The sequence below is a fragment of the Arachis duranensis genome, chromosome 6 (genome assembly GCF_000817695.3).
Source record: "Arachis duranensis cultivar V14167 chromosome 6, aradu.V14167.gnm2.J7QH, whole genome shotgun sequence".
Lineage (NCBI taxonomy): Eukaryota > Viridiplantae > Streptophyta > Magnoliopsida > Fabales > Fabaceae > Arachis > Arachis duranensis.
Genome location: NC_029777.3, coordinates 7,122,246 through 7,146,483, shown reverse-complemented (window position 1 = coordinate 7,146,483; position 24,238 = coordinate 7,122,246). Strand labels below are relative to the sequence as shown.

The 24,238-nt window shown below is 32.2% G+C and overlaps 4 protein-coding genes across 4 annotated transcripts; 1 reads left to right on the top strand and 3 right to left on the bottom strand.

Annotated features, from left to right (window-relative positions):
* Window positions 1–3,070: 3,070 nt before the first annotated feature.
* LOC107492370 (flowering time control protein FCA) lies at window positions 3,071–9,467 on the bottom strand. Its single transcript, XM_016113389.3, has 14 exons — window positions 9,085–9,467; window positions 8,631–8,701; window positions 8,380–8,458; window positions 8,154–8,236; window positions 7,993–8,044; window positions 7,085–7,132; window positions 6,887–6,951; window positions 6,222–6,270; window positions 5,796–5,875; window positions 5,651–5,715; window positions 4,943–5,240; window positions 4,298–4,462; window positions 3,583–4,215; window positions 3,071–3,411 (listed from the first exon to the last, which is right to left on the bottom strand). Exons 1-14 carry the CDS (start codon window positions 9,287–9,289, stop codon window positions 3,355–3,357), a joined length of 1,950 nt encoding a protein of 649 aa, XP_015968875.1. The 5' UTR covers window positions 9,290–9,467; the 3' UTR covers window positions 3,071–3,354.
* A 1,803-nt stretch (window positions 9,468–11,270) lies between these two features.
* Window positions 11,271–11,736, bottom strand: LOC107492285 (uncharacterized). The gene is made up of 2 exons (XM_016113287.1): window positions 11,504–11,736; window positions 11,271–11,421 (listed from the first exon to the last, which is right to left on the bottom strand). Exons 1-2 carry the CDS (start codon window positions 11,734–11,736, stop codon window positions 11,271–11,273), a joined length of 384 nt encoding a protein of 127 aa, XP_015968773.1.
* A 689-nt stretch (window positions 11,737–12,425) lies between these two features.
* Window positions 12,426–12,809, bottom strand: LOC107492304 (stigma-specific STIG1-like protein 1). The gene has a single exon (XM_016113303.3). It carries the CDS (start codon window positions 12,807–12,809, stop codon window positions 12,426–12,428), a length of 384 nt encoding a protein of 127 aa, XP_015968789.2.
* A 1,976-nt stretch (window positions 12,810–14,785) lies between these two features.
* Window positions 14,786–18,383, top strand: LOC107492368 (uncharacterized). Its single transcript, XM_016113388.3, has 6 exons — window positions 14,786–15,100; window positions 15,340–15,668; window positions 15,844–16,288; window positions 16,684–16,985; window positions 17,463–17,820; window positions 18,135–18,383. The coding sequence occupies exons 2-5, from the start codon at window positions 15,366–15,368 to the stop codon at window positions 17,796–17,798; spliced, it is 1,386 nt and encodes a 461-aa protein (XP_015968874.1). The 5' UTR covers window positions 14,786–15,100; window positions 15,340–15,365; the 3' UTR covers window positions 17,799–17,820; window positions 18,135–18,383.
* Window positions 18,384–24,238: the final 5,855 nt, after the last annotated feature.

Genomic DNA, 24,238 nt, shown 5'->3' with positions numbered 1-24,238 from the left:
AGGCCTTTTTTCTTGTAGTGCGTTAATAGAACACTGACATAGATAGTCAAATACCACGTTAAACCTGTAACATATGCAGTTTTAGTTTTAGCGCTCAAATAGCAAAAAACGACATCATATAACTTGTTTGGGAGGAAAAGTTTCAATAAACACTATTTACGGTATTGTTTTTTGACTATTTAAGTGTTAAAACCAAACTAAAATCGTTTTACACAGTCAAACGTAGTATCTAACTGTCTACATCAGCATTTCGTTAACGTCTGTGAGTAAAAAATTATTTCTGGAACTACTATAAATTATATTCACAATATTTAGGGACTAAATTAAAATTTTAGAGACTTAAAATTTGCCTAAAGATCACATTGAGTATTATTTTCAAAAAAGATAAAAAACAAAGCTAAATTTATGGTTATTTAGTGTCTTTAAAATATGCTTCTAAAACAACAATAAGTTAATAAATATTATTATACAAAATTATATCGCTGACTTAAGAATAATTAATTATGAGAATAAAATAATATATTTTCGTGGTAATTTTGATTTCTTAAAATATACACCTGAAATAAAATAATTAGTATTTAAATTTTTTTGAAATTTATTTAAAACAGAAAAATTGACTAAAAAAATAAAATATATTCTTCACAATAAATTTTTTTAAATTTTTCTATATACTATTATTTATAGACTGACCTAATACACAGTCAAACCCAAAGTGAATAAGGTCCAATCTACAAATGTTATCTAAGCCAACACCCTGACCTTATTAATAGAGTCGAACGCGACGACGTGGACTTAACTTTACTTATCCAAATAATTTACTAACCCTCTCAATATCTCCTATTAATCTAGAAAGATCTCAACAACATCCCTAATGAAAGAGAATAACTATCCACCATTAAAGGTGGAACAAACTCTAAAAGATGGTTATTGTTAAACAACATCTACACTTATAAATACCCTGACACTCTCAAGTATTTTTCGAATCCAATCTACTAAAAACATTACCTAATATCCTTGCTAACTTAAGTATCAGAGTCCTTTGCAAGTATCACCCCCACCTCCTCACGAAAAACTCAGACGACGGCACCTTGATATCTATAAACGTTAGACACTGCCCCAAAGAAGACGGAATCTCACATTCAAACTAGAAAACAATTCAGTTTTAAGTAATCCTTGAAACAACTATATTTATTGTGAATTTATTTTTTAAGTATTCATAATTTTGCAATAATACTTGTAAATCATTTTTACATAAGGTATTAATAGATCAAATATGATTATAGCGGTTATGATGACTATACAACTTTAGCAATGCTTAAAATTAAAATTATATTTTTTATTTATTATTTTCTTTAAATTAAAGTGTTGTGAAATAGTAAAAAAAATGTAACCTTAATTTAGCTGCATATTTTAATTGTTGTTATTAAAGTTTCTTAGTCATTATAGCCATAACAGTCATAGCCACCATAAAATGTACATGGATATTGGAGTTAGCAGTTAATTCCAAATTTATATATCAAAAAGGAAAAAAGGTACATATATTGAACTTAATCATCTCTAATAGGATCAATGTCATAGTTTTTAGTAGCTTAATTTGATGATTGATCAATATATTAGTAACGATCTTTAAACATTATACTTTTACTCTTTAGATCATGTACTTTGTGGTTGCATTTCTAACATTAGTACAATTTTTCCTCATAAGAATATAATAAATAAAAAGTAATTATTCAAATCACTCTTAAAGATTTTAAAAATAGACATTTTAATTTTTTTAAAAATATTAATATACAAAAATATTGTTAAAATTTTATTTTGGTAGACAAATCAGTCCCTAATTCATTTTCCATAAGAATAATTATTCAAATCAGTCTCCAAATATTTTAAAAGCGGATATTTTAACCTAAAAAAAATTAATACACAGATCAATCCTTAACGCTTTTCTCCGTCAAACATGACAATCTCCCGTCTATTTTTGGACATGACTCACTAAATTCTTCAAGTATTTATTAGAAAAAGAATATTAATAGATATTATAATCAAATTAACTTTTAAAGTTAAGTTAACCCTATTTGATTTCTAATATAATATTTTTAAAAAAAATATTATTGAACTATCTTCGTTACATACACAATTCTAAATCCAACAACAAAAAAAGATATACTAAATCTCATAATTAGACTAACTTAATCTATATGGCACATACATATTATTTTTTTTATTTATAATTTGTGCAAAAACTATATTAACAAAAAATAAATGTGTCAAATTTGCAACTTAATTCCATATGCATAATGTCAAATTGTTAACAAGAATTGGATAATGTCCTATTTTAAAAAGTATGTTTGTATTAAAAAAAAATGTTTGAATTTCAAAACATTATTATTCACCTTAGTTGTTTTCAATAAAAAGTGTATCAATATGTTAATATCACCATTCACATGCACAAAATTAAGCTAATAATAATAATAAAAATGGACACATAATAAAAGTAAAAACAAATATTTTATTTTATTAAGTTAGAGGAACTCTCTTGTAGGTTATTAAATTTTATCTACTATAAATAGAATTTTCATTTTAAATAAAGAATTGGGACTATTTCTAGTCTCATCTGCTTAACTGCAACATGTATAAATTTGCATGCCAACTCAACATTTTCTGTTAATGAATTACGTCAAAAAATGGATAAGAGACAGGTATGTCTGACTGAAAAAAACATTGAGAATTAATGTGTATTAATTTTTTTTGAGAGATTAAAATATCTACTTTTAAAATCTTTAGAGATTAAGAGTAAAACATTGAAGATGTTTTTGTGTATTAATTTTTCTTTTGAACTAAAATATCCACTTTTAAAATTTTTAGAGATTGATTTGAATAATTACTCGTAAATAAATGTGCAGAAGATAAACTTATACACGCGCACACAAATCATTTCAACCTGTATTTATTTGGTAAATTTTTAAATATTGGTATAATTGAAAGAAGAATAGAAGAACGTCAATTATTACTATTAGGAGCATCATAATCCATGTTACAAACATTGTTAATAATTGATCTGATGATCAAAGAATGTGTAGCTCATATTTGCAATGTATTTCCTTTCCAAAATAACAAATTAAAGGAGAATGTATAGGATGATAAACTTTCATTCTTTGCATCTGAATAAAAGTTCCTCAAAATAAATAAATAATTAATATTAATTTCCATATTAATATGAAAATAAAATATAGTTCCTTAGAAATTTTAAAGCCATTTTATGATAATAGTAATAATAATGGTTAATGTTTCTATCAATAAAAATAGTTATGAACAGTATGTCATACCACTACCAGTGACCCAACAAGAAAAACTATATCACCCCTCTCCAACAACAGAACTTGCTTTTGAGTGCCCTTGATCATTATCTGTTTCCTGCAAAAGATTACAGAGTGTTAGGCAAGTAACAAACCATGAAACTGTTGACTAAATAGAGGTTACTTTCAGAGAAACAAATGTTGTCATACAACCCTGTTTATCAGTTGGGGAGAGTTTTTTCTCCCTTGCCTGATCCTGTTAACGGGAAAGATACATCAAAGAAAGCACCTTTTGGCTTTGAGCAACTTGTGCAGAGGAGGATAATGATAATTGTGACAAAAGACAGCTGTCATCCTCAAGCTCTTGCAGCTTCTGTGATTCTTTATGATCCTCGTTCTCTTGCTGCTTCTGTGAATATTTATGATCCTCATGCTCTTGCTGATGCTGTGATTCTTTATGATCCTCGTTCTCTTGTGGCTTCTGTGAATCATTATGATCCCCGTGCCCTTGTTGCCTCTGTGAACCATTATGATCCTCGTGCTCCTGCAGCCTCTGCAAATCTTTATGATCCTCATGCTCCTGCAGCCTCTGCAAATCTTTATGATCTTCGTGCTCTTGCTGCTTCCGTGAATCAGTATGATCCCTGTGCTCTTGCTGCCTCTGTGAATCATTATAATCCCCGTGCTCTTGCAGCTTCTGTAAATCTTTATGATCCTCGTGCTCTTGCAGTTTCTGAAAATCTTTATGATTCACGTGTTCCTGCAGGTTCCGTGAATCTTCATGATCCTTGAGCTCATGCAGCTTCTGCGAATCTTTATGATCATCGTGCTCCTGCAGCTCCTGCGATTCTTTATGATCCTCATGCTTTTGCTGCTTCAGAGACCCTCTCTCATAGAGAGCATACTCCTCAGGTTTTTCCCACTGCACCATGAAGAGTAACCATCACACAAAATAACAATAAATCAAAACATGTCTGATCGAGATCCAAAGGTTGAAACATTACTTTGCTTTCACAAGTGACGCAATTGTAGTAGTAAGTATGACCATCAGGGCAGTAGTGCTCACTCCACTCACACTCGGGAAAATCTTCATCTACAGGACTAGTAGGCATATCAGGTGAAATACTGCCAGCAACTGTATTAGAATTGCTTACACTCTGAGTAGGTGTCTGCAAAAGACATTAAAGCAAGAAATTTATTGCGGGCTGAGAAACAAATAAACTTAACCAGTAACTAGTCAAATGATAATTCATTTAGTGGTTAGCAATATAGTTAATAGTCGGGAATACAGCTTGGGGGGGAGGGGGGAAAAGAGAACTACATTATGTCACTATCTGATACTGTTCCACAATTATAGTACAACATTTTTAAGAAAGAAAAATCTTTCTTCAGAAAAGAACACTCAAAGTTGTTGCATTTATAAAGGCCACAAAAAGAATTGTATGACTAACTTTAAACAGTAACTGCAAAAAATTGTAAATATGATTTAATTGACAACAAACATATAACAAGAAGTACCTAACTATCAACCCAGCAGCATCAGCCAACCTCTTCAATAACATAAATTTACTTACATTACGACCAAAATGTCCCTGAAAGAGTGACTTTCAAAGAATGATTGATCACTGTATTACCCAATAGTCACTAACCTGTGAACTTGGCTGCTGCTCTATATTTTGCACTGACAAATCTGTTGGATGCAACTGTCTCTGCACCTCAGGATAAAATGGTTGAGAAGACATCTTTGGAGCTTGATTGCACTGCAAAGGCATCGAAGTCAATTGTGAATGTGGCTGTTGGATAGGAAATGGCTGGGGCACCATGTTAGCCCCAGGTTCCCAATTCTGCATATGAGAAGAAACTTGTGGGTGTGCAATAGTAGAACGATGTGGAGCCATAGGCATAATACTTCCTCTAGTATTTGGATCACCGAAATTTGGCACTGGCCTGTGACAAGATATTAATCAGAAACTACTTTAGCATGTCAAATGCATGAAAAGTTGCCTCTGGGAAGAAAAACAAATAAACAGGATGAACAAAATTCCCGAGTTAGATCCATCAACAATATTCTACTGGCTGGAAAGGTATTATCATATTGGAGTTTTCCTTCCGCAAGAAGTTTTATTTTTATTAAATATATCTTGTAAGTATAAAGGGTTTCATATACTAGATGAATAATGCATAACAAGAAAATTGTAGAGTTATGCAAAATATGAAGAATACGCTGTGTCATATTTTGTTCATTAATAATAAACAACACAAATAAACATGTCGTGTAGTTTTGCATTAATATATTAATAACAAAGACTGTCATGAATATAGAGTTGTGTGAAATGTAAAGGGGCAAACAGTAAAACCTTGGATCTCCAGTCTTTGGTTTCTTTGGCTCCGCAAAACGAACAATTAATGGATGATCACAACCCTGAATGATTAAACATGACAGTTTAGTATCCATTCAAAAGAAGTCATAACAATATGTATCAGGCACAATATTTGCCTTACTCTCATTGTGAATGTGTTGTTCAGCCCTTTGATTGCCGCCAACGCCATTTCTCTATTAGAAAATTTGACAAAAGCATATCCTTGGAAAACAAGAAATGCATCCATGTGACAAGCATGCTAGGTGAAAAGGAAAATCACGTATAATAGCATCATGAACAAAAATAAGCACAACTTGATGACGTAGACCCAATTCTAACCAAGTTCCCAAAGTGATAATAATTTGAATTTCCTCACACACTGAGCTAAGTGAGGAGTGGGGAGGGAGAGCTCTCTCTCTTCATTCTTAATAAGTTACTATTTTTGTTAATCAGGTGTGTGATCTCCTTGAAATACAATGTCAAGTAAAGAAACAAAAAGATCAGGTTTGTCTATTCTTCAAAGCCACAGAAATGATAAGAACATTATATTACAGGAATAGGGACCAACCACGATTGTGCAGGTAGACATCTTCTATATGTCCATAAGCAGAAAATATCTGCAGAAAATGTGGATACAAAATTTAGAAACTTAGTATGAAACCTAGGATATCACACACAGCCATGCAGACTACACAGAATATTCCATAATATCTTAAGCAAACAATAAACAATAATCTCGTATCAAAGCGAAATTGATGACTACCATAATAAAGAAAATATCATATCTACCCACTTGTGTGATTGTTTCACGTAATGTTTGGAAATTGAACAACTAATTTTGATATACGAAATAAAAATGTTACTATCTACAAAGTTCCTTCGGAAGATATATTTTTGACTTGGCAAAATTTAGAAAGAAACACATCTTAAACTGAATCAGACAGCAAAAAACTAGCAGATAGTAGACAATGGTAACCAGCTTTTCGGGCTATCTGTTAACCATAACAACACATGTCTCAATATGATTATGAATATTTCTGTCTCTAATATCTGTTTCCAGTTTAATTGGAGACACCTGCAATGGTGTGGGTCTAGACACATTTCTACAGTTTGCACATCATCAAGCGAAATAAAAGGAATATTGGACTACATTCAATAATAAGAAAGATACCATAGCAACTTGTAATTAGGTTAAGGAAAAATATTTGGCTGGATGTGAATGGTGAAACATACTTCTTCTATTTCGTTTCTCGAAGCTTCTTTGTTGATGCAACTAACAAATACTTTATCAGCAACCTCTGAAGAAACATAAGAACAAAAAATGAAATAAAATATGAAGTGATAAGCTGAAAACAACAGCATAAAGAATGAAAACTTATGTTAGAAAATAGTAAGCGATGGGTTATCTTGGGAAAAAGGATGAGAATTTACCTTCTGAAGGATCTTTCTTTTCCACGTTCCGTACAAATGTTCGAACCCCTAGAAAAGGAATAAATATGAATCAAATGACTAATACACAAACAAGTATGAAGCTTTTAATTACTCATCACTCACTGAAGACAGTATACTACGCTAAATGACAAGTTTCTATCAATGAAACTCGATGTTTGAACATAATAGGATGATTCTTTGTAGCGTTAAATTTAAACCTGTTGCCTGGTAAGGTCTAGAGAGAGTAAAATGGTAAATGTATGCAGTCTAACCCTTGTGAGTGGAGACTATTTTTCCATGATTTGAAATTTAGAACCCATGATCTCTAAGTCACAAGGCAGCAACCTTACCATTGCATCAAGGCTGACTCTCAATTTTCAAGGGAAGCCAAAGAAAAAAGGGGTCTAAAAACAAAACATACAAAGATTCAGTATAGACACATACAGTGCCAAGGCTAAACCGCAGCTTCAAAACGCTTGTGTGCACACAAACAAACATAGAATTACTCTCACCTCCCTTGAGTTTTACCCTCGTTATGTACGATACTGTTCTCTATTTTGAGAACACACAGGAACTTCCCGCAACAGACCATATGTCAGGGGAAGTTTGTAACAAATAAAGAAAATGCAAGCAAGGTTTGTGTAATTACCATAAAATAAAAAGGGAGAGAACAAGATGAAGCTATATATGCCATTGAGTTCACATTTCAGTGTGAAACCTGTTCTTTTCACTATTTTTTCCTTAAGAAACTAAACTACAGCATGCATTCAAAACCTTCTTTAAACTGAACCAAACTAGATAGAGAAAATATAATCTATTAATCAGCTAGGAAGTGGAACCTGGTTAAGGCACACTAATACAGTATTTATCTCATAAGTTTTGAAGGAAGTAAAATTTGAAAGAGTTACCAAGCCGTTCACGTTCCCGATCAGCATATCTGACAACAACAGGAGATGATTCCTAGAACATGTAAATGAGCCCAACAATAAATATATGTTTAACTTTGAAATAATAAGCTGTATAGCAGAAAGAAAAGGTTCAAGTCCATCATAGGTAATGTTGTCCTTACCCCAGGAAATGTATACTTATTGTTTAAAGCCTTAATGGCTCTCTCAGCTTCATCTAATGTTGCATATTTCACAAAACAACTTCCTACAAGGTTGATCAAAATTTGAACTAGTGTGATTTCTTTCAGATATGGTATGCGATTACTGGTAGTGTCAAATTAAGTCATTAATCCTTGCAACCATTGGGAAACCAAATTACACAAACTGATGATGAAAAATAACTTATACCTTGTCGTCCACCAGTTCTCTTATCTTTTAAAAGAACAACCTCAACAATAGTCCCATGCCCTTCAAACACCAGGCGGATCTGATTAAAAATTAAAAGTAGAAAATGAAAAGAGATGGAAGGGTAAGAAACGGTTACAACTTACAAGTTGATAAGCCAGTGTGCCAGCAGGCAAAAGACACAACAAATCTTATCACTTGAAACTTGAAAATCCTAATATCTCAAAAGTAATGCTTATGGCAAAAGGACTTACATCAGTCTCGGTAGCTGTTCTTGGAACCGGTGCAACATAAACTTTTACATGACACGCACCATCTGCTTGATCTGCAAAGAAGAATTGCCGGCGAAAAGAATACTTAGCAAAACAATCGTATTATGCATTTATTTATTAAAAAAAATAAAAAAAAAACAGCTAAAAGGTAATGCTCTCAAGAAATAACAGGAACAACAGTGCAGCCTCATTGGTCCCAAGTAGAATGCATATTAATAGTCATGGTCATTGGTATAAAAGCAACAAAATTCAAATAAGAATGTTAAGAGTGTGATTACAGTGTGCAACTGGAAATCAGGTATCAGAATAGAGTGACCATCTAATCTAAGGGCAACATGAAATGAGCATAAAAAATAGAATCCAATCCACTTACATATATCAAAAAAGAAAAGAAGAGAGAAAAAAAATAAACAGAGGAAACGAAATTGGATTGTACCTGGAGAAGTAGAAGTCCAAGCTCGCTTGCGGGGTGGACGTGAATGGTTATATCCAGAAGCAGGAGAATCGATTGGGTTAGGGTTGGGGAAGGCATTGACCCCGTTGTGGCAGTTGTAGTTGCCGTTAGGGTGGTTGAAGTGGTTGCTGTTGTCTTGGGTTTGAGGTTGAGTGTAACTGTGAGGGTCTCCGCTGAAATTCACCATTTGAGGGATAGCCCAGCTGAGCTACGCTGGTGGATAGAGAGAGAAAGAGGTTCAATTTGGGAAGAAGCCGTGCCCTTTTCCGGTGGTCTTCTCAGCTCCGGACTCTGCTCAGCTCGGAAAAGTGAGGTTCTCAACTGATTTGCCGTGCCGCTGAGGGGTTTACCAATTGAAAAATAATTAGAGACCGTATTCATATTTTTAAATAAAAAATACATTACAAAATCTTAATCATGATATATTTTAATAACTTCAATAGCACATAATATTACTAAACCCTAAATACTTTCTAAAATTATTTTTTCCTCATTTAATTACCCGCTATTCTAAGTGTTTGTTTTGGACGCTATTATTTTAATAAAAAAAAATTTAATAAACTAAATTTTCTTTAACGTGTGTTTAATAAATTTTTAATAGTAAAAATAAAAATATTAAAAAATAAAAAATATTTTTTTTGAGAATATATAATTTTATAAATATATATTAAAAATAAATTAAACTACACATGTATTTATACACAAATATATTAGTAATTAATTTTAACTTAAAAATAATCTCACGTAGTCACATTCAATAAATCAATGGATAGAATGTACTATTTGAGTATTTTGGATTTTAGGTGATTAAATATTTTTGAAAAAAAATATAGGAAAATAATGTTTTTTCTAATAATGTGAACAATAATTGAAAAAAATTAATTTTTAATTTTAAAATTTAAAATTTAAATTAATTAAAATCTTTTTTTAAATTGTTAGTAAACCTAAAATGTGACCTGTTTTCATGTTGTTTGCATATCTCATTATTTATTTAACGAAATTGTAAATAAATACGTGTAAACTTAGTCAAAATAATATACACATATATATTTTTAATAAAATAATAATAGATTTAAATCTTAAAAATAACAAAATTAGAAAAGAAAATAGTTTAGAGTAAAACGTTATACACGAAATTTCTTTCAATTTCTTTTATCCCTTTTATATAGAATAGCTAGATGGTTACAAGAATTATACAAAAAATGAACCAAGAACTTTTACCAAAAATTTCTATGAAAGTGAAACTAGATAAAGTACTACATATATATTTGAATATTCAACCAACAATACTATGAAATGTGTAGATAGATCCTTTTATGAAAGGCTGCATTTAACACTTGATGCTTATTCTAATGCATATTGAAAATGCATAAAACTATCAAGAGAATAAATTTATTTTTTATATAAAAAGTATTTTTTTACTTTTTTATATTTATTCTATATGCTATGCATATTTTCAATGTATACATGAGTGTGAGTCTTAACACATAAGTTAGGATTGGAAGTGAGTTAAGCTAGAACAAGTTCAAGTTTGGCTCATAAAAATTGAACTTGATTCATGGCTTTATTTATTAACAATCGAGCCTATTTTTTAAGCTCAAGCTTAGGAGCTGGCTCGAACTCACGAGCTGACTCAAATAATAGGAATATAATCTTTAATTCTATAACAATAAATTATGATTAAATGCATATATATAATCGAGTTAGCTCACGAGGTAATGAGCTAAGCTTATTCAAGCTCAAGTTCGACTCATTTAATTTATGAGCTCAATTCTAGGCTCAAACTTGGTTCACCAGCTCACAAGTTTAGGAACAATGCTAGGGAACCAAAAGGGTATTAGCCAAAAATCAGCCAAATATCTTTGGGTGAATCCAAAATCTCTACGAGTTAATATATATGATGTTTATTCTGCTAAGTATCAGAATGTTTCTTTTTCATACTAAATGGATGTTTTTTTTATATATTTTTCGAATTTTTTTATATTGCAAATGTGAATGTCTCTATTCCTTTAAGAATTTCATATTTTTTAAAAAATTTTTAGATATTTAATTATTTTTGCTAAAATATAACTGGATATTTCTTTTGTTAAGTATTAGGATGTTTTTTTTTCATATTAAATGAATATTTTTTTATATTTCTGTAATTGTGTAATTTGCCGTCTCTTTAATCATAAAACGGCACCTAATATCCCAAAATGCAGAAAGTAGTTTGATGGAGAATTTAAACCCTCATTCATCACCACCATCTTCTTTTCACTCAACCCTCTCACATATTCCTTTTCATTTGTATTCCTCACAGTTTTCTTTATTGGCTTTGAACTTAAAGAAGAAAAAGAGGTATCACTAAACACTGAAATTACATACCACAAAACACACGTACAAAGTGTCACCACCGATCTACCAAACACCGTTAAGAACACCAAAATCAATATCATAACAGCCAGAACATAGAAAGATGGATACTTCATCATTGTCGGAATACGCAAATTGAACGAAGGATATGTCGTGAGGGTTCATCTTGGAATAAACCTTCTTCCTTCTTTCATCGAGTTCAGTTAGAAGTTCCCAAAACTTGCCTAATCCACGTGTTGAGTATGGATTTTTGTCGACGGTGGCGAATCTGACGAACCACATGTCGGTGATAGAAGAGGAGTGGGTCGTGGTGAGGAGGCGAAGAGGTGCCGACAGAGAAAGAGATCTGTGTATTTGATTGTTGGAGGTGGGTAGGTTAATGTGAAAGAATAAAAGAAGGTTTTTATAGGTTTTAATTAGGTTTACTTAATGAATTTTAATTTTTTTAAAATTTAAATTTAAAAATTTAAAATTAATTATTAATATAAATTAATGTGATTTTGTTTAGTTTTTGGCATCCTTTGCATAATTTCATTTTGTTGCTTTTTTATCATTATTTGTTACTTTTTTTTTAATGTAGGTATTTGTAATTCTAGTCCATCTAATAAGAGATAAAGTTTATTGAGGGGAGCAAAGCTCTCAATAACCCTTTTTTTTTAGTAAATCCACTATCATGTCTCTGATATGTATCTTTCTGTCCCCAAGACACAAACTCATCCACTTCCATGCACGACTTCAAAATAAACTATATTAAAAAACAATGGAGTAGATGCATTCATTTATTTGATAAACAAATTACAAATTGTACTTATTAACAACAAACAAACAATAAATTAAAGGATAGACATTACATTTTTCGTACAATTAAAGAATTGCAATAATGTTACAATTCAAATTACACCAATTCAGCAGAGAAATAATGATCAAGTTGCCGCCACAGACATTAATTATTCCGATTCTGTTGTAAACTTCTAAGCATAGCTGCACAAGCCATAGACACAAGAGCCTTTGGAATTGCACTTGTTGCCGCATTTGCCACAGTGCTTCTCATTAGTCTTTGGATTGATGCACTTACCTTCACAGCATATCTTGGAATATCCACATTTCTTCCCACACTTTCCGCAGTTCAATTCATCTGTGTTGAAGTCGACACACTTGTTGTTGCAGCAATTAGGACCTCCACTCCCTCTTATGCTATAGCAAACCTTTGGGTTTCTGTCACATGTCAGAGTTGCCTTGCTGCTTCTCTGAGACAGGAACCGGCTTGTTCCTCTCACAGAATTTGGTTCCTCATCATTCTCATCATTGGTTTCGAAAGATTCTACTCTTGTTGGCATAGTAATTGCCAACGCCATTATTAGCATGGACACAAGAAAAAGGGTCTTCAACAACTTATTCATTTTCTGCTCGAGACAGGAAAGCTTGTTGAAGTTGATTATATTTGTTTGATGTGATTGTGATGAAGAATGGATGTGCAATTTGAAGTATTTATAGGAAACCGGGGTTCATCAATTTTGGTCTTACTCTTACATAATAATAATTATTATTATTATTATTATTATTATTATTATTATTATTATTATATATAGGATTACATGCATGAAGCCATTAAGTATATAGAGCTACCAGCTAATTAATTCTATGTATAGTTAGGTACTTAGCTAGGTGGAGTCTAAATTTTACAGCGCCAAAGCGTGAATGTTAGGCTTGGTGGCAATATTATCAGAAATTCAAACTTGATACAAACTGAAGTTGGAGGAATAAAGGAATATGATACACATTTATTTGAAGATTATATTTGTTTAATTATCAAGTGAAGCTTAGTCGAATTACGTACTGTGTTAATTCTTAGTGAGAAATCGATCAATTCGTATTCATACGTGCGCCTGATTTCTTTGGGAACTAATTCGGTGAAATAAAGCAGTTATAGTAGACCGCCAATTGAAGTTATACGAACAAGAGAGTATACCACCAATCGGACTTTATAGTTTGTTACGGATCCATTTAATTTAATTTGAAGAATAATGTTCTGCAAGTAACAAATTTGTTTTGGATTAAGTTGCGTTAGGCATGAAAGAGTCAAATATATAATACCAGCAACAACTAAGGATACCACTTTGTCAATTAAATAAAAGTGAATTCTATCCAAACCCTATAAAATAACATATAAGTTTTTTTTTAATGATGCGCCATATTAATTTTTTAAAATATCAAAATTTTATTCCTGTTAATCGAAGCACATTTTTACTCTTCTATTCTTTTTTCAGTTCTTTTAAATATCGTCGTCACGGTCGTAACAATAAGTGCCAATGTGGTTGCGATCTACTACCCTCTAGCATTCTTCATGTATAATTGAATAATATTTGAACTCTATTTGAACTTTATATATAAAAAAAATGTTAATTAACAATTAAAAGTTGACAAATATTAATTGGTGAATTTTACTTAACCTTCTCAAAAATAACATTCGTAATGTATTACATTTTTTTGGTGCTTTTTTTTAATTAGTCATTATCTTAATTATAATTAGATTATTTTATAATTTAATATTTGAGATGAAAATGGTATAATTTTTTGAAGAAAAAATATAGATATACAATACATATAGCAAATAATATGAATAACTCTTTAAAGAAAAAAAATAAAATTAAAATTAAAATTAAAAATTTTAATTAATTAAATAATTATTAACAGATCTTAAAATTTAAAAATTAAAATTAACACCTAAACACATTTATATTGCGTATAGTTACTCCTAATTTCACCACAACTACGCTTTCGCCCCAGTTACTTTCACATCCACGATCATTACTCATTGTCATCGCCATAGTTGTGTGGCGTTGCTACTGCTGTCTCGTAATCTTTGGACGGGTTGTTGCTGTCTTGTTGCCATCCTCTCTCCATTGATGTGGTTCTCCTCCTCTTTTTTTTTCTTTTTTTTTAGATGTGAATGTTTATTTTACTAACTATGTAAATAATTATTTTTATTATAAATTGAAGATTTGATAGAGAAAAAATTCGACAACGTTGAGACTAATTGCTGAAAAAGGGACCGGCAACAGGATTAAAATTCATATTTTAATTAGATAAATGATTATTAACAAATTTTAAAATTTAAAAATTAACCATTTAAAATTTAAAATTTCGAAATTTATAGCAGTGATAGATGGTTAAAATCTGAAAAAATAAAGTAAAAGAATTAACCCATTATTTACGTGGTTCAGATTTTCTGTTGTCTGGAAACCGTTTTCGAAATATCATATTTTATAGGATTTGATTTGCATTATGTAAAGTTTACGCTTTTACGGGCTAACGTGAACATAACATAGACTTGAAGGGCGAACGTAGAATTAAGCATGAAAAAAGCGAGATGGGCTGAGACTGAGCGCCTTGGGCCGCACCCCTAAGGAGACATAGGGTTTCACTCTCACAGCTCATGTCTTTCTCGTTCTGCTGTTTCTCAAATCAAATCATCTCTAGCACACGCACCGGCTACCACCATCTCTTACCTTTCGTTTCATGCATTTTCGATAATCTCATCTCATAGCTGTTTTCTTTTCTCTGAGTCTTCTTTCTCCACAATCCACATAGGTGGCGACCAAACTCCAAACCACGGGCGGAAGCCACTCTCTCTAGCGGCCACCAGGTTCCAATTTCACTTTCTCCTTTATGTTGTTGTTGTTGTTGTTGTTGTTAAGAAGTAGTTAGAATTTGATGTAATTGATAGGTTTTCTAAGGCTTCGGTTGAGATTATTATGTTTTGTGAAAAATTTTATCGGTTATTGTGTTCTTCGTAAGAAATAATAAATTAAGCCATGATTTATCTATTTTTTTTAATTAAACGATGCGGATTTCAGTATTGCTGTGTTTTGTGTGCGAATGTAGGAGTTCAATATAGATAAGGCCTTGTAATGGCAAATAGAGCTGATCCTGATATTGACGACGATTTGCGTGATCTTTACAAGGAGTACACTGGTCCTCTGGGATCTGCTCCTACCAATACGCAAGATAGGGAAAAATCAAACAAAAGGTCTCATGCTGGTTCAGATGAAGAGGAGGAGCCACGGGACCCTAATGCTGTTCCAACCGATTTCACCAGCCGAGAGGCTAAGGTTTGGGAGGCTAAGTCAAAGGCTACTGAGAGGAATTGGAAGAAAAGGAAAGAAGAGGAAATGATCTGCAAACTTTGTGGAGAATCAGGGCATTTCACTCAGGTATCTATCACAGCTCCTACTGCGGCTTTTGTTTCGGGTTGTAACCCCTTTGCAAACATTCACGCTTCTGTATTGTGAATTCTATTGATGATATATAAGGTGTTGCTAGTTGAGTATAATATCATTAACGTCTCATAATTATTTTGGTTGAATATCATTTTTCTTGATAACATAGGGTTGTCCGACTACTCTTGGAGCAAACCGCAAGTCTCAAGATTTCTTTGAAAGGATACCCGCAAGGGATAAAAATGTAAGAGCGCTTTTCACAGAGAAAGTTCTAAACAAGATTGAAAGGGATATTGGCTGCAAAATTAAGATGGATGAGAAATTTATTATTGTCAGTGGTAAGGATAGATTAATTTTGGCAAAAGGTGTTGATGCGGTGCACAAGATTAGAGAGGAGGGTGAACAAAGAGGAACTTCTAGTTCTCACATGGCCAGGTCAAGGTCTCCTGAGCAAAGTCCTGTTGGTGCTCGGTTTCAACGATCTGAGCCCCAGAGGTCTCATTCTGGACCGCGAAATGCATCTCAGTTTCAACAAAGGTTTGGTAGGCAAGAGAGAGCTGTTGAAGACCGCGTGCGAGAGGACATGCAAAAGTTTGCAAGAGGTTCTCCACAAGGTAGGGACAGCATAGGATATGTTTACGGCATCCTTAGAAAGCTGGTAATCTCATGTTCGTAGCTTGTTAGGATTCTGTACAATTCTATTATTTTGAGTAAACTTTGCACAGAAATGGCCAGCACTGTAATGATGTTGCTATTGCTTGTAATTTACTTGCAGCAAGAGGTAAGTTCTTAGCTTTCAAGCATTATCACCGTCCTGAAGGGTTGCCTCCATTACGAACATATTTACTGAAAGGATTGGCTTCCATGGTTTCACTATGCGAATATAAAGATAATTTTTGCATTAAAGCTATGTTAGCATCTTGAATCAAGTGCAATTTGTTGAATTAAAGCAAACCATCTATGTTGGCATCCTGAATCAAGTGCTTAACATACTCTTCATTTCGTGAAGCTTATGGTAATAGTGGAGCAAGAGGTCGGTCAAGCCATTCAAGATCACCAAGACAGCCCCCTTACACAGGGAACTCATATAATTCAATTGATGGCCGCAATCAGAACATAGGATCTTATAGGAATGATGGGTGGGATTCTCACAGAAGAGAATCTGCAGGGATCCAACCCAGTCATCAGTTTGATTATAGCACTTCCCCCAAGACTTTAGAAGAATTAGAGTTGGAGTATAAGAAAGAGGCAACTGAGCTAATGAAAAACCGTGACAGGGAAGAAGATGAAGAAAATTTCAAGCATCGTGAGGTATGATCATTTATCATTCATGTTTTTACCACAGCTTGAGTCATAATTAACAATCGGTCATTCTTGCATAAGCCATGCTGGTTCTATCAAATGTATTATGATTACTTGTTTGCTAATTTCTTCGTATATGATGCTGCGAATACTTGAACAGTCATACTTAAAAATGTGTTTGTCAGGAATCACTTTAACTGAATGCAAATGTAGTCTTGTTCCTTATTATGATATTCTAATTTTCAGTAAAAATAATATAATCAAGCACCTTGGCTATTATTGCAAGTTTTTCTGGTATTTTATATATTGGATTTTTTATTGAGGAAAAGAAAAACCAGCAGATGTTGTAGTTAAGTTTGTAATTATCTGTTGTCTTATCCACTAGAGCTCTATTTCCAAAATGAGTTTTATATTTATCAAAATACTGGTCTGATGTTTACCTACTGCTACTTTATGATTGCTAATATTATGTTTACTGCTGGAAAGGCTGTTCGAGACTTGAGGGAGAACTACATGAACAAAGTTGCTATGTTAAGGGTCTCACATGCTAAACAATGGGAAGAGTTTCTTCAGCTTGAAGCCCAGAGGCATCAACAGCACACAATCCAACAAATCCCTTCTGGTTTTGGCAGTTATAAGCAGCAGAATTTCACCGAATATGATGGTTCCGCTGTCAATCCTCACTATGCTGGGCCCAACTTACCCTTGGAATCGAGGAACAGGTTCTCAGACATGGAGACTTATCCTACCAGGCCTCACGATAATTTTGGTGATTTTCAGAGGCGTGGTGGAGATTTTGCAAAAGCTTACAACAGATATTAAATTGTTATATGTGAATGAAGTGGTGAGTTGTTCAATTGATTGGTCTTGCAAACCTGCTAAAAACTTGAATTTTAGTTTATTGGCCTTCATTTAGTGGGTTCCTAGTGGGTTCCTTTCTTAATTGTACACTTGGGTAATTCCTTGTGGTATTATTTTGAACCTCATACCTCAGATATGAATTTTAACCTGGAATCCGAGTATATTTAATTCTTCTTGTATATATTAGTCTTCTGTACTTGGTGTGCTATATTCGGTTGACCAAGCTGTTTGCTATAGTGGATATTGCAGATTCTTTTTTTCTTGCGTAAACCTTAATGTCACTCCAAAAATTTTCAGGGTCCAGCTTGATGGAGAAAAGTATAATGCATGGGGAGGCCAAGGTAGGTAAGTATGTTGAATAAACGGTAGGGTTAGAACGGGACATGCAGTGTGGTTGATGAATTTAGTTACCTGGTAAATTAGTTTTGTCAGGACTTCAATGCAATATTTTGTTATCCGAAACTGGTAATGTGAAACTGCTTTTCCGCCTGGTTATTGCTGTGTAGACATACTTTGTGTTCAGTAGTAACATTGATTTTGGTAGAACGAGGTTCATGCGTTTATTGTACTATTAGAGAATGCTTATTGGGGTTTAGCTTCTCTAGGTCTATGTTGGTTGGCTCTTGCTACAAAATTATTCAGGGTTCTCATTGGTATTTGGTTGATATCTACAACGCAGTTTCCTCGCAATATTAAGATTTGTCGGTTAGATGGATTGATTTTGTCTGGCAACTATGAGACAATTCACTTATATAAAATTCATCAATTGGAATTTACATCTTCATATATGTTTCAAGTAGTATTAATCTCCAACAAAAAATCAGGTGATGGATAAATCTTTTAACATGTACCTAACAATTTTATTTTCATTCCCCTTTACAAATAGCAGTTATATAGATTAGTTTGTAGTTTTATGTTTTTTTCCCCTTAGTTTTATAGTAGTTACAAATTCATTAGCTATGTAGCATGAGTTTACTAGTACAAGGTCTTGCTGGAACAGCATAAGAGATATAGTTACGCAACAATTATTTCCTCTCGCTCAAATCATATACTACATTAAACTACTAATACGTGGTCTAATATTGTGAGACTTAAATAAGTTTTGTTTATAGAAAACTTTCAGATTCAAAAAATATTCAGATCTATATGGAGAAGATGTATCTTATTGGTTTGCAGCATATATGTGTAAAAGAGATTCTGTTTGGTCTGTTTCTTCTTGTTAAGATTTTTAGTAATAGAATGTTGGGCAGGTTTTAGTTTAATATATGGGATCTCTATCTTCTTGTTATCTATGTAGAATTGATATTTCTTTGATGTTTGTAAGTGCGCCGATTGGCATAAGTTAATAAAATGCCATTACACTGATAAGACAAATAAAGAAGCGGGGTGGGGAGATTGGACCGACCAAATTACAATATTACCAATAATGAAAATTAAAAAATTTATATATATTAAATGTACTAAAAACATCAATTTTTATCATTTTAATATTTTTCACATTCGTATTTGCAATTTTAGTAAATGTGTAATTGTCCACAAATTTCAATTCCTCTAGTTAGGTCATACGAGTTGTGAATCCCAAACGATGTTAAGCTCTTGAATTTCTTCAAGGTCAATTTAGCATTTTGGGAATAACATTGAATGAAATTGAATCCCACAAATTCTCTGCACAATTTACGAATATAGTCACCGGATATTATATATATACACTCCCGTACCATTGATTCGGCGAACGTAAAGGCTGGAAAAACTAGTAGTAAGCAACGCATATTGGGCAGGGTCAGAGCCAGACTGCCACCATTCTTGAAATTTATAAGCTTTGATCTATTCACGAATTCACATTACGAGATCATGCAAGCCCATCTCGTCCTTGTTAGTTGTTACTATTTACTAAAAGATTATCTCATGGTATCCCTTTGCCACGTTAACTATTTCTCAATATTTATGACGGGCTTCTACCTCGAAGAAAAATTTTTTTAAAGTATAATAACAAAAAATTTTAAATAATGACTATCATGAACAACATAAACAACAATCAATCAAATAAAAATACATTACATCCTAATTTAATGCTACTAATTAAATTTACTCTTTTAATCCTATTAATTCACATTATTCAAAAATATTGTTAGTTACCTATACTTTTTCATTAAATTAAACTTTAAAAAATTTTAAATCAGATATTCAGATTTTTAACAAATTTTATCATTCTAGAAATTCTCTAAAATTATTATGAATTTATATCTAATACGCATATTAAAATTTTTACTGAGTGATAAAGTGACTAATTTTTTTATAAGTATACTTTAAAGATTTTTAGAATAATAAAATATTAAAAATTTAAAGTATCTAAGATAAAATATTTTAAAAATTGATTGACATGTTTACTGTTTACAGCATAATAATAATAAATTAGTCAATAAAAAAAGATGACAATTCAGATCGACTTGAACTGACCTGTCCTATTAGAACGGGACAGGATTTTTCAACGGTTAATTGGGTACATAGTGAGTTTGGGTAAAATCTGCTTATTTTTGTTTGGATATGGGGAAGGTATGGGTAATGGCCTCTCCGTTCCATTACCTGTCTTGTCATGTATATATGTGTTAATTATGTGTGTTAATTATGTGTAAAATCTATTTAATTTTTATATCTTATGTACTATTGTAAATAATTTAGAATTATCTTTATATTTATTTATGCTTTGAAGTATTTTATCATGTTTGAAACTTTATTAGTTAGTTGTTTCACTCAATTTTTTGGTATTTTTCGACAGAATATCGAATCGAGCTTGTATCAAGATCTTAATTTGGGGAGCAGAAACGACTTTACTAAAAAATGAGCCCGATCCGAGAATTACTTAATAATAATATCGAAAAAAATTGCGTTGAAACACTAATGGCAATTTACCATGAATAAATAAATAAGTAAAGAAAAGTTTTGAATAAATGAAAAGTGTAAAAGTGTAAAACTGAGTTTCAAGAAAAATAGAATAACGACACAAAACATAAAGAACTTAAAGAAAATGGATTAAACATAAAACAAAAGAAAATAAATTAGAAGTTGACTTCTAATACTTACATACACTTGTATTTCATGTTCTACTGTTGTGTCATTGAGATTGAGATTTTTTATAAATTTGTGTGATGATCTAGTGTTGTTTATTAAAGTCTCTTTTTTTCATCTGAATTTCTTTTATTTATAGATCTCAAAGGTGGGCTTGTTTCTGAAGAATTTTGACCACTACCTTGATTTTTCTTTTTTCTTAAGCCATGATCTTACCTTAATCTTAGAGAATCTTCATATAGTACTTCCACGTTCTATCTTATCTTGTCCTTCAAATCCCACGTTCTTGCATGATGTTTGTATTTAATCACATGGTATCGACCCCTGGCGCTCAACTTACTTTAACCAGCGATTCCTCGACCTCGAGTGTCCTTCATTTTCATTCGTAGTCGAAAGAGGATCTCTATACTAAGCTTGTAATAGAAGTGAAGATGACAAGCTGATGAAATTTAGCATTATGCCAAGCAGCAGAAGCAGAAGCAGAGGAAAACAAAATTGAAAGAAGAGTAAACTAAATGAATTTTAATGAATTCTCAAAGTGTAATCTACCCTTGGGGGGATATAAGACTAGAATACATATAGTAGTAGATTAATAGTAAATAATACAAGAGCAGAAGCATTAATAATTAACTTTTAGCAGCTTATTAACAAACTAACTTCTTATCCTTTAACACCCCCTTCAAACTTAGATGGAGTGGAGACATCACTCTAAGTTTGTTCCTGAATTTGCTGAATAATGGTATAAAAAGGGGTTTTGTGAGAACATCAGCAACTTGATCCAAAGAAGGAATATGAATTAAATGAAGTTCTTTATTGTTTACCATATCTCGAATACAATGAAGATCTATCTCAAGATGTTTATATCTTCTATGCAAAACCGGATTAGCAGCTAGACATGTACTTTGGTTGTCGCAGAATATAGTTGGAGAAATTGATTAATGGATTCTGAGTTCACCTAGCAGCTATTTGATAGAAACAATCTCACTTTGAGCAGCAGCCATTGAACGATACTCAGCTTGAGTACTACTTCGACTGACTTTGGTTTGTTTATTACTCTTCCATGAGACAAGAATATCTTCAAGGTATATCCAATAGCCTGTAACAAACTTTCGATCATCAATGTTCCCTGCTCAATCTGCATCAGAAAAAGCCATGATTCAAAAATTAGTACTTTTATTAAACACATTTCATGAGCTAAGGATCCTTTAAGATATCATAATCTCCTTTTTACAGCCTTTCAATGCAGTAGCTTAGGATGATACATAAATTGGGTGACCTTATTAACAGAATATGCTAAATCAGGCCAAGTAATTGTTAAATATTGAAGGGCCCCAATAATGGATCTATAAAATTTTGGTTTGTCAAAAACTTCAGAATCATTGGAACTTAATTTTAAACCAGCAATCATTGATGTGGGCAAAGAATTACAATCAGTCGTGTTTGCACGTTTTAAGAGTTCAGAGGCATATTTATGTTGATTCAAAAGCATAGAATGATTAGAAAGGGTGTAAACTTCAAATCCAAGAAAATAATAAAAAGCACCAAAATCTGAGAGGAAAAATTGAATTTAACTGAGAAATAAGGTAAACAATTTCAACACTGCTACTACCAGTAACTACAATATCATTGACATAAACTAAGAGTAAAATAACAGATCCTGAATGATGTCTAGCACATAAGGAATGATATGATTTCGTATGAGTAAAGCCAAGTTGATGTAAAGTGCTATTTAAAGTGTTAAACTAAGCTCGTGGAGCTTGTTTGAGGCCATAAATAGCCTTCTTAAGTTTGCAAACCTGAGCAGAATCAACATTAGAATAGCCAGGTGGTTGTGTCATATAAAATTTGTTCTTCAAAGTTGCCATTAAGAAAGGCATTGTCAAAGTCAAATTGGCGCATTGGCCAACCAAACAATGCTGCAATGCTTATAACAATCCTCACAGTACTTGGCCTGATTACAGGACCAAAGACATGTCCATAATCAACACCTTCGACTTGCTGATATCCTTGAGCAACTAAACGAGCCTTGTATCAAAGTATATTACCTTGTGGATCCTTTTTTATGGCAAACACCCATTTAGAGCCAACAACAGTGGCATTAGATGGTGGAACAGCAAGATTCCAAGTTTGGCATCAAAAAAGAACTTTATATTCATTATCCATAGCCTGTTTCCCGTGAGGAAACTGAAGAGTTTGCTGGATAGTTTTGGGTAAATTATTAACAAGATCTAAAGATGGATGAATTGTATCACTACAGGCATATGGATGGCCAAATTTTGATTTTGATCTAGTAATCATTTTGTGAGTATTAGTATGGAAGGTAGGAGGAGCAAGACAAAGTTCAATTCCAAAAATTGGAATAGGATTAACAGAAGCATGGTCTTGTGAGATATGTGTAGTGAAAGTAGAAGCTGTATTAGTGGTGAAATTATCAGCAATGGATGCTAAGGCAGAAAAAGTACCAAAAGTGATGGTATTATGGGATAGATCAGTAGTATTATCAGGAGAAAAATTAGAATTACGTATATCATGAATAAGAGAATACTGCTAAAAAGTAAATGAAGGTAAGGAAGAGAAAATAGAAATACTCGAGTCAGTTACATTATCCAATCTAGTGGTGAACATTCTAGCATAAGGAAAGACTAATTCATCAAATAGTACATGCCTTGACATGTATACTCTACCTTCTTTATTCATACATTTGTAACCTCTTTATTGTGAGGTATAATCCAGAAAAAGACATAATTTTAATTTATAATCAAACTTGATTTTATTAAAGGGTGTTAAACATAAAAAACAAGCACAACCAAAAATTTTAAATATAATATAATTGGAGCCTTTCCATACAAGATTTTAAAAAGTGAGATATTATGTAGAACAGTAGTGAAAATTCTATTAATAATGACAACTGATGAACTAAACGCACTTTTTCAAAATTTCAAGGGAGTAAAGGAAGATGAATAAATAAATAAGTAAAGAAAAGCTTTGAATAAATGAAAAGTATAAAACTGAATTTTAAGGAAACAGAATAACGACACAAAACATAAAAGAAATTAAAGAAAATGGATTAAACATAAAACAAAAACAAAAAAATTAGAAGTTGACTTCTAACACTCACATGCACTTGCATCCCATATTTTTCTGTGGTATCATTGAGACTGAGAATTTTTATGAATTTGTGTGATGATCTAGTGTAGTTTATTGAAGTCCTCTTTTCTCTTCTAAATTTCTTTTATTTATAGACCTCAAAAGTAAACCTGCTTCTGAAGAATTTTGACTACTACTTTGTTTCTTCCTTTTTTCTCTCAGACCATAATCTTACTTTCATCCTGAAG

Coding starts and splice junctions, on each gene's coding strand:
- LOC107492370 (XM_016113389.3), bottom strand. CDS start 9,289: ATGGTGAATTTCAGCGGAGACCCTCACAGTTACACTCAACCTCAAACC. Junction 8,237..8,379: donor GAGAACTGGTGGACGACAAG/GTATAAGTTATT, acceptor TCAACCTTGTAG/GAAGTTGTTTTGTGAAATAT. Junction 6,271..6,886: donor CGAGAAACGAAATAGAAGAA/GTATGTTTCACC, acceptor CATTTTCTGCAG/ATATTTTCTGCTTATGGACA.
- LOC107492285 (XM_016113287.1), bottom strand. CDS start 11,736: ATGTGGTTCGTCAGATTCGCCACCGTCGACAAAAATCCATACTCAACA. Junction 11,422..11,503: donor GGTGTTCTTAACGGTGTTTG/GTAGATCGGTGG, acceptor TTCTTCTTTAAG/TTCAAAGCCAATAAAGAAAA.
- LOC107492304 (XM_016113303.3), bottom strand. CDS start 12,809: ATGGCGTTGGCAATTACTATGCCAACAAGAGTAGAATCTTTCGAAACC.
- LOC107492368 (XM_016113388.3), top strand. CDS start 15,366: ATGGCAAATAGAGCTGATCCTGATATTGACGACGATTTGCGTGATCTT. Junction 15,669..15,843: donor AATCAGGGCATTTCACTCAG/GTATCTATCACA, acceptor TTGATAACATAG/GGTTGTCCGACTACTCTTGG. Junction 16,986..17,462: donor AAAATTTCAAGCATCGTGAG/GTATGATCATTT, acceptor ACTGCTGGAAAG/GCTGTTCGAGACTTGAGGGA.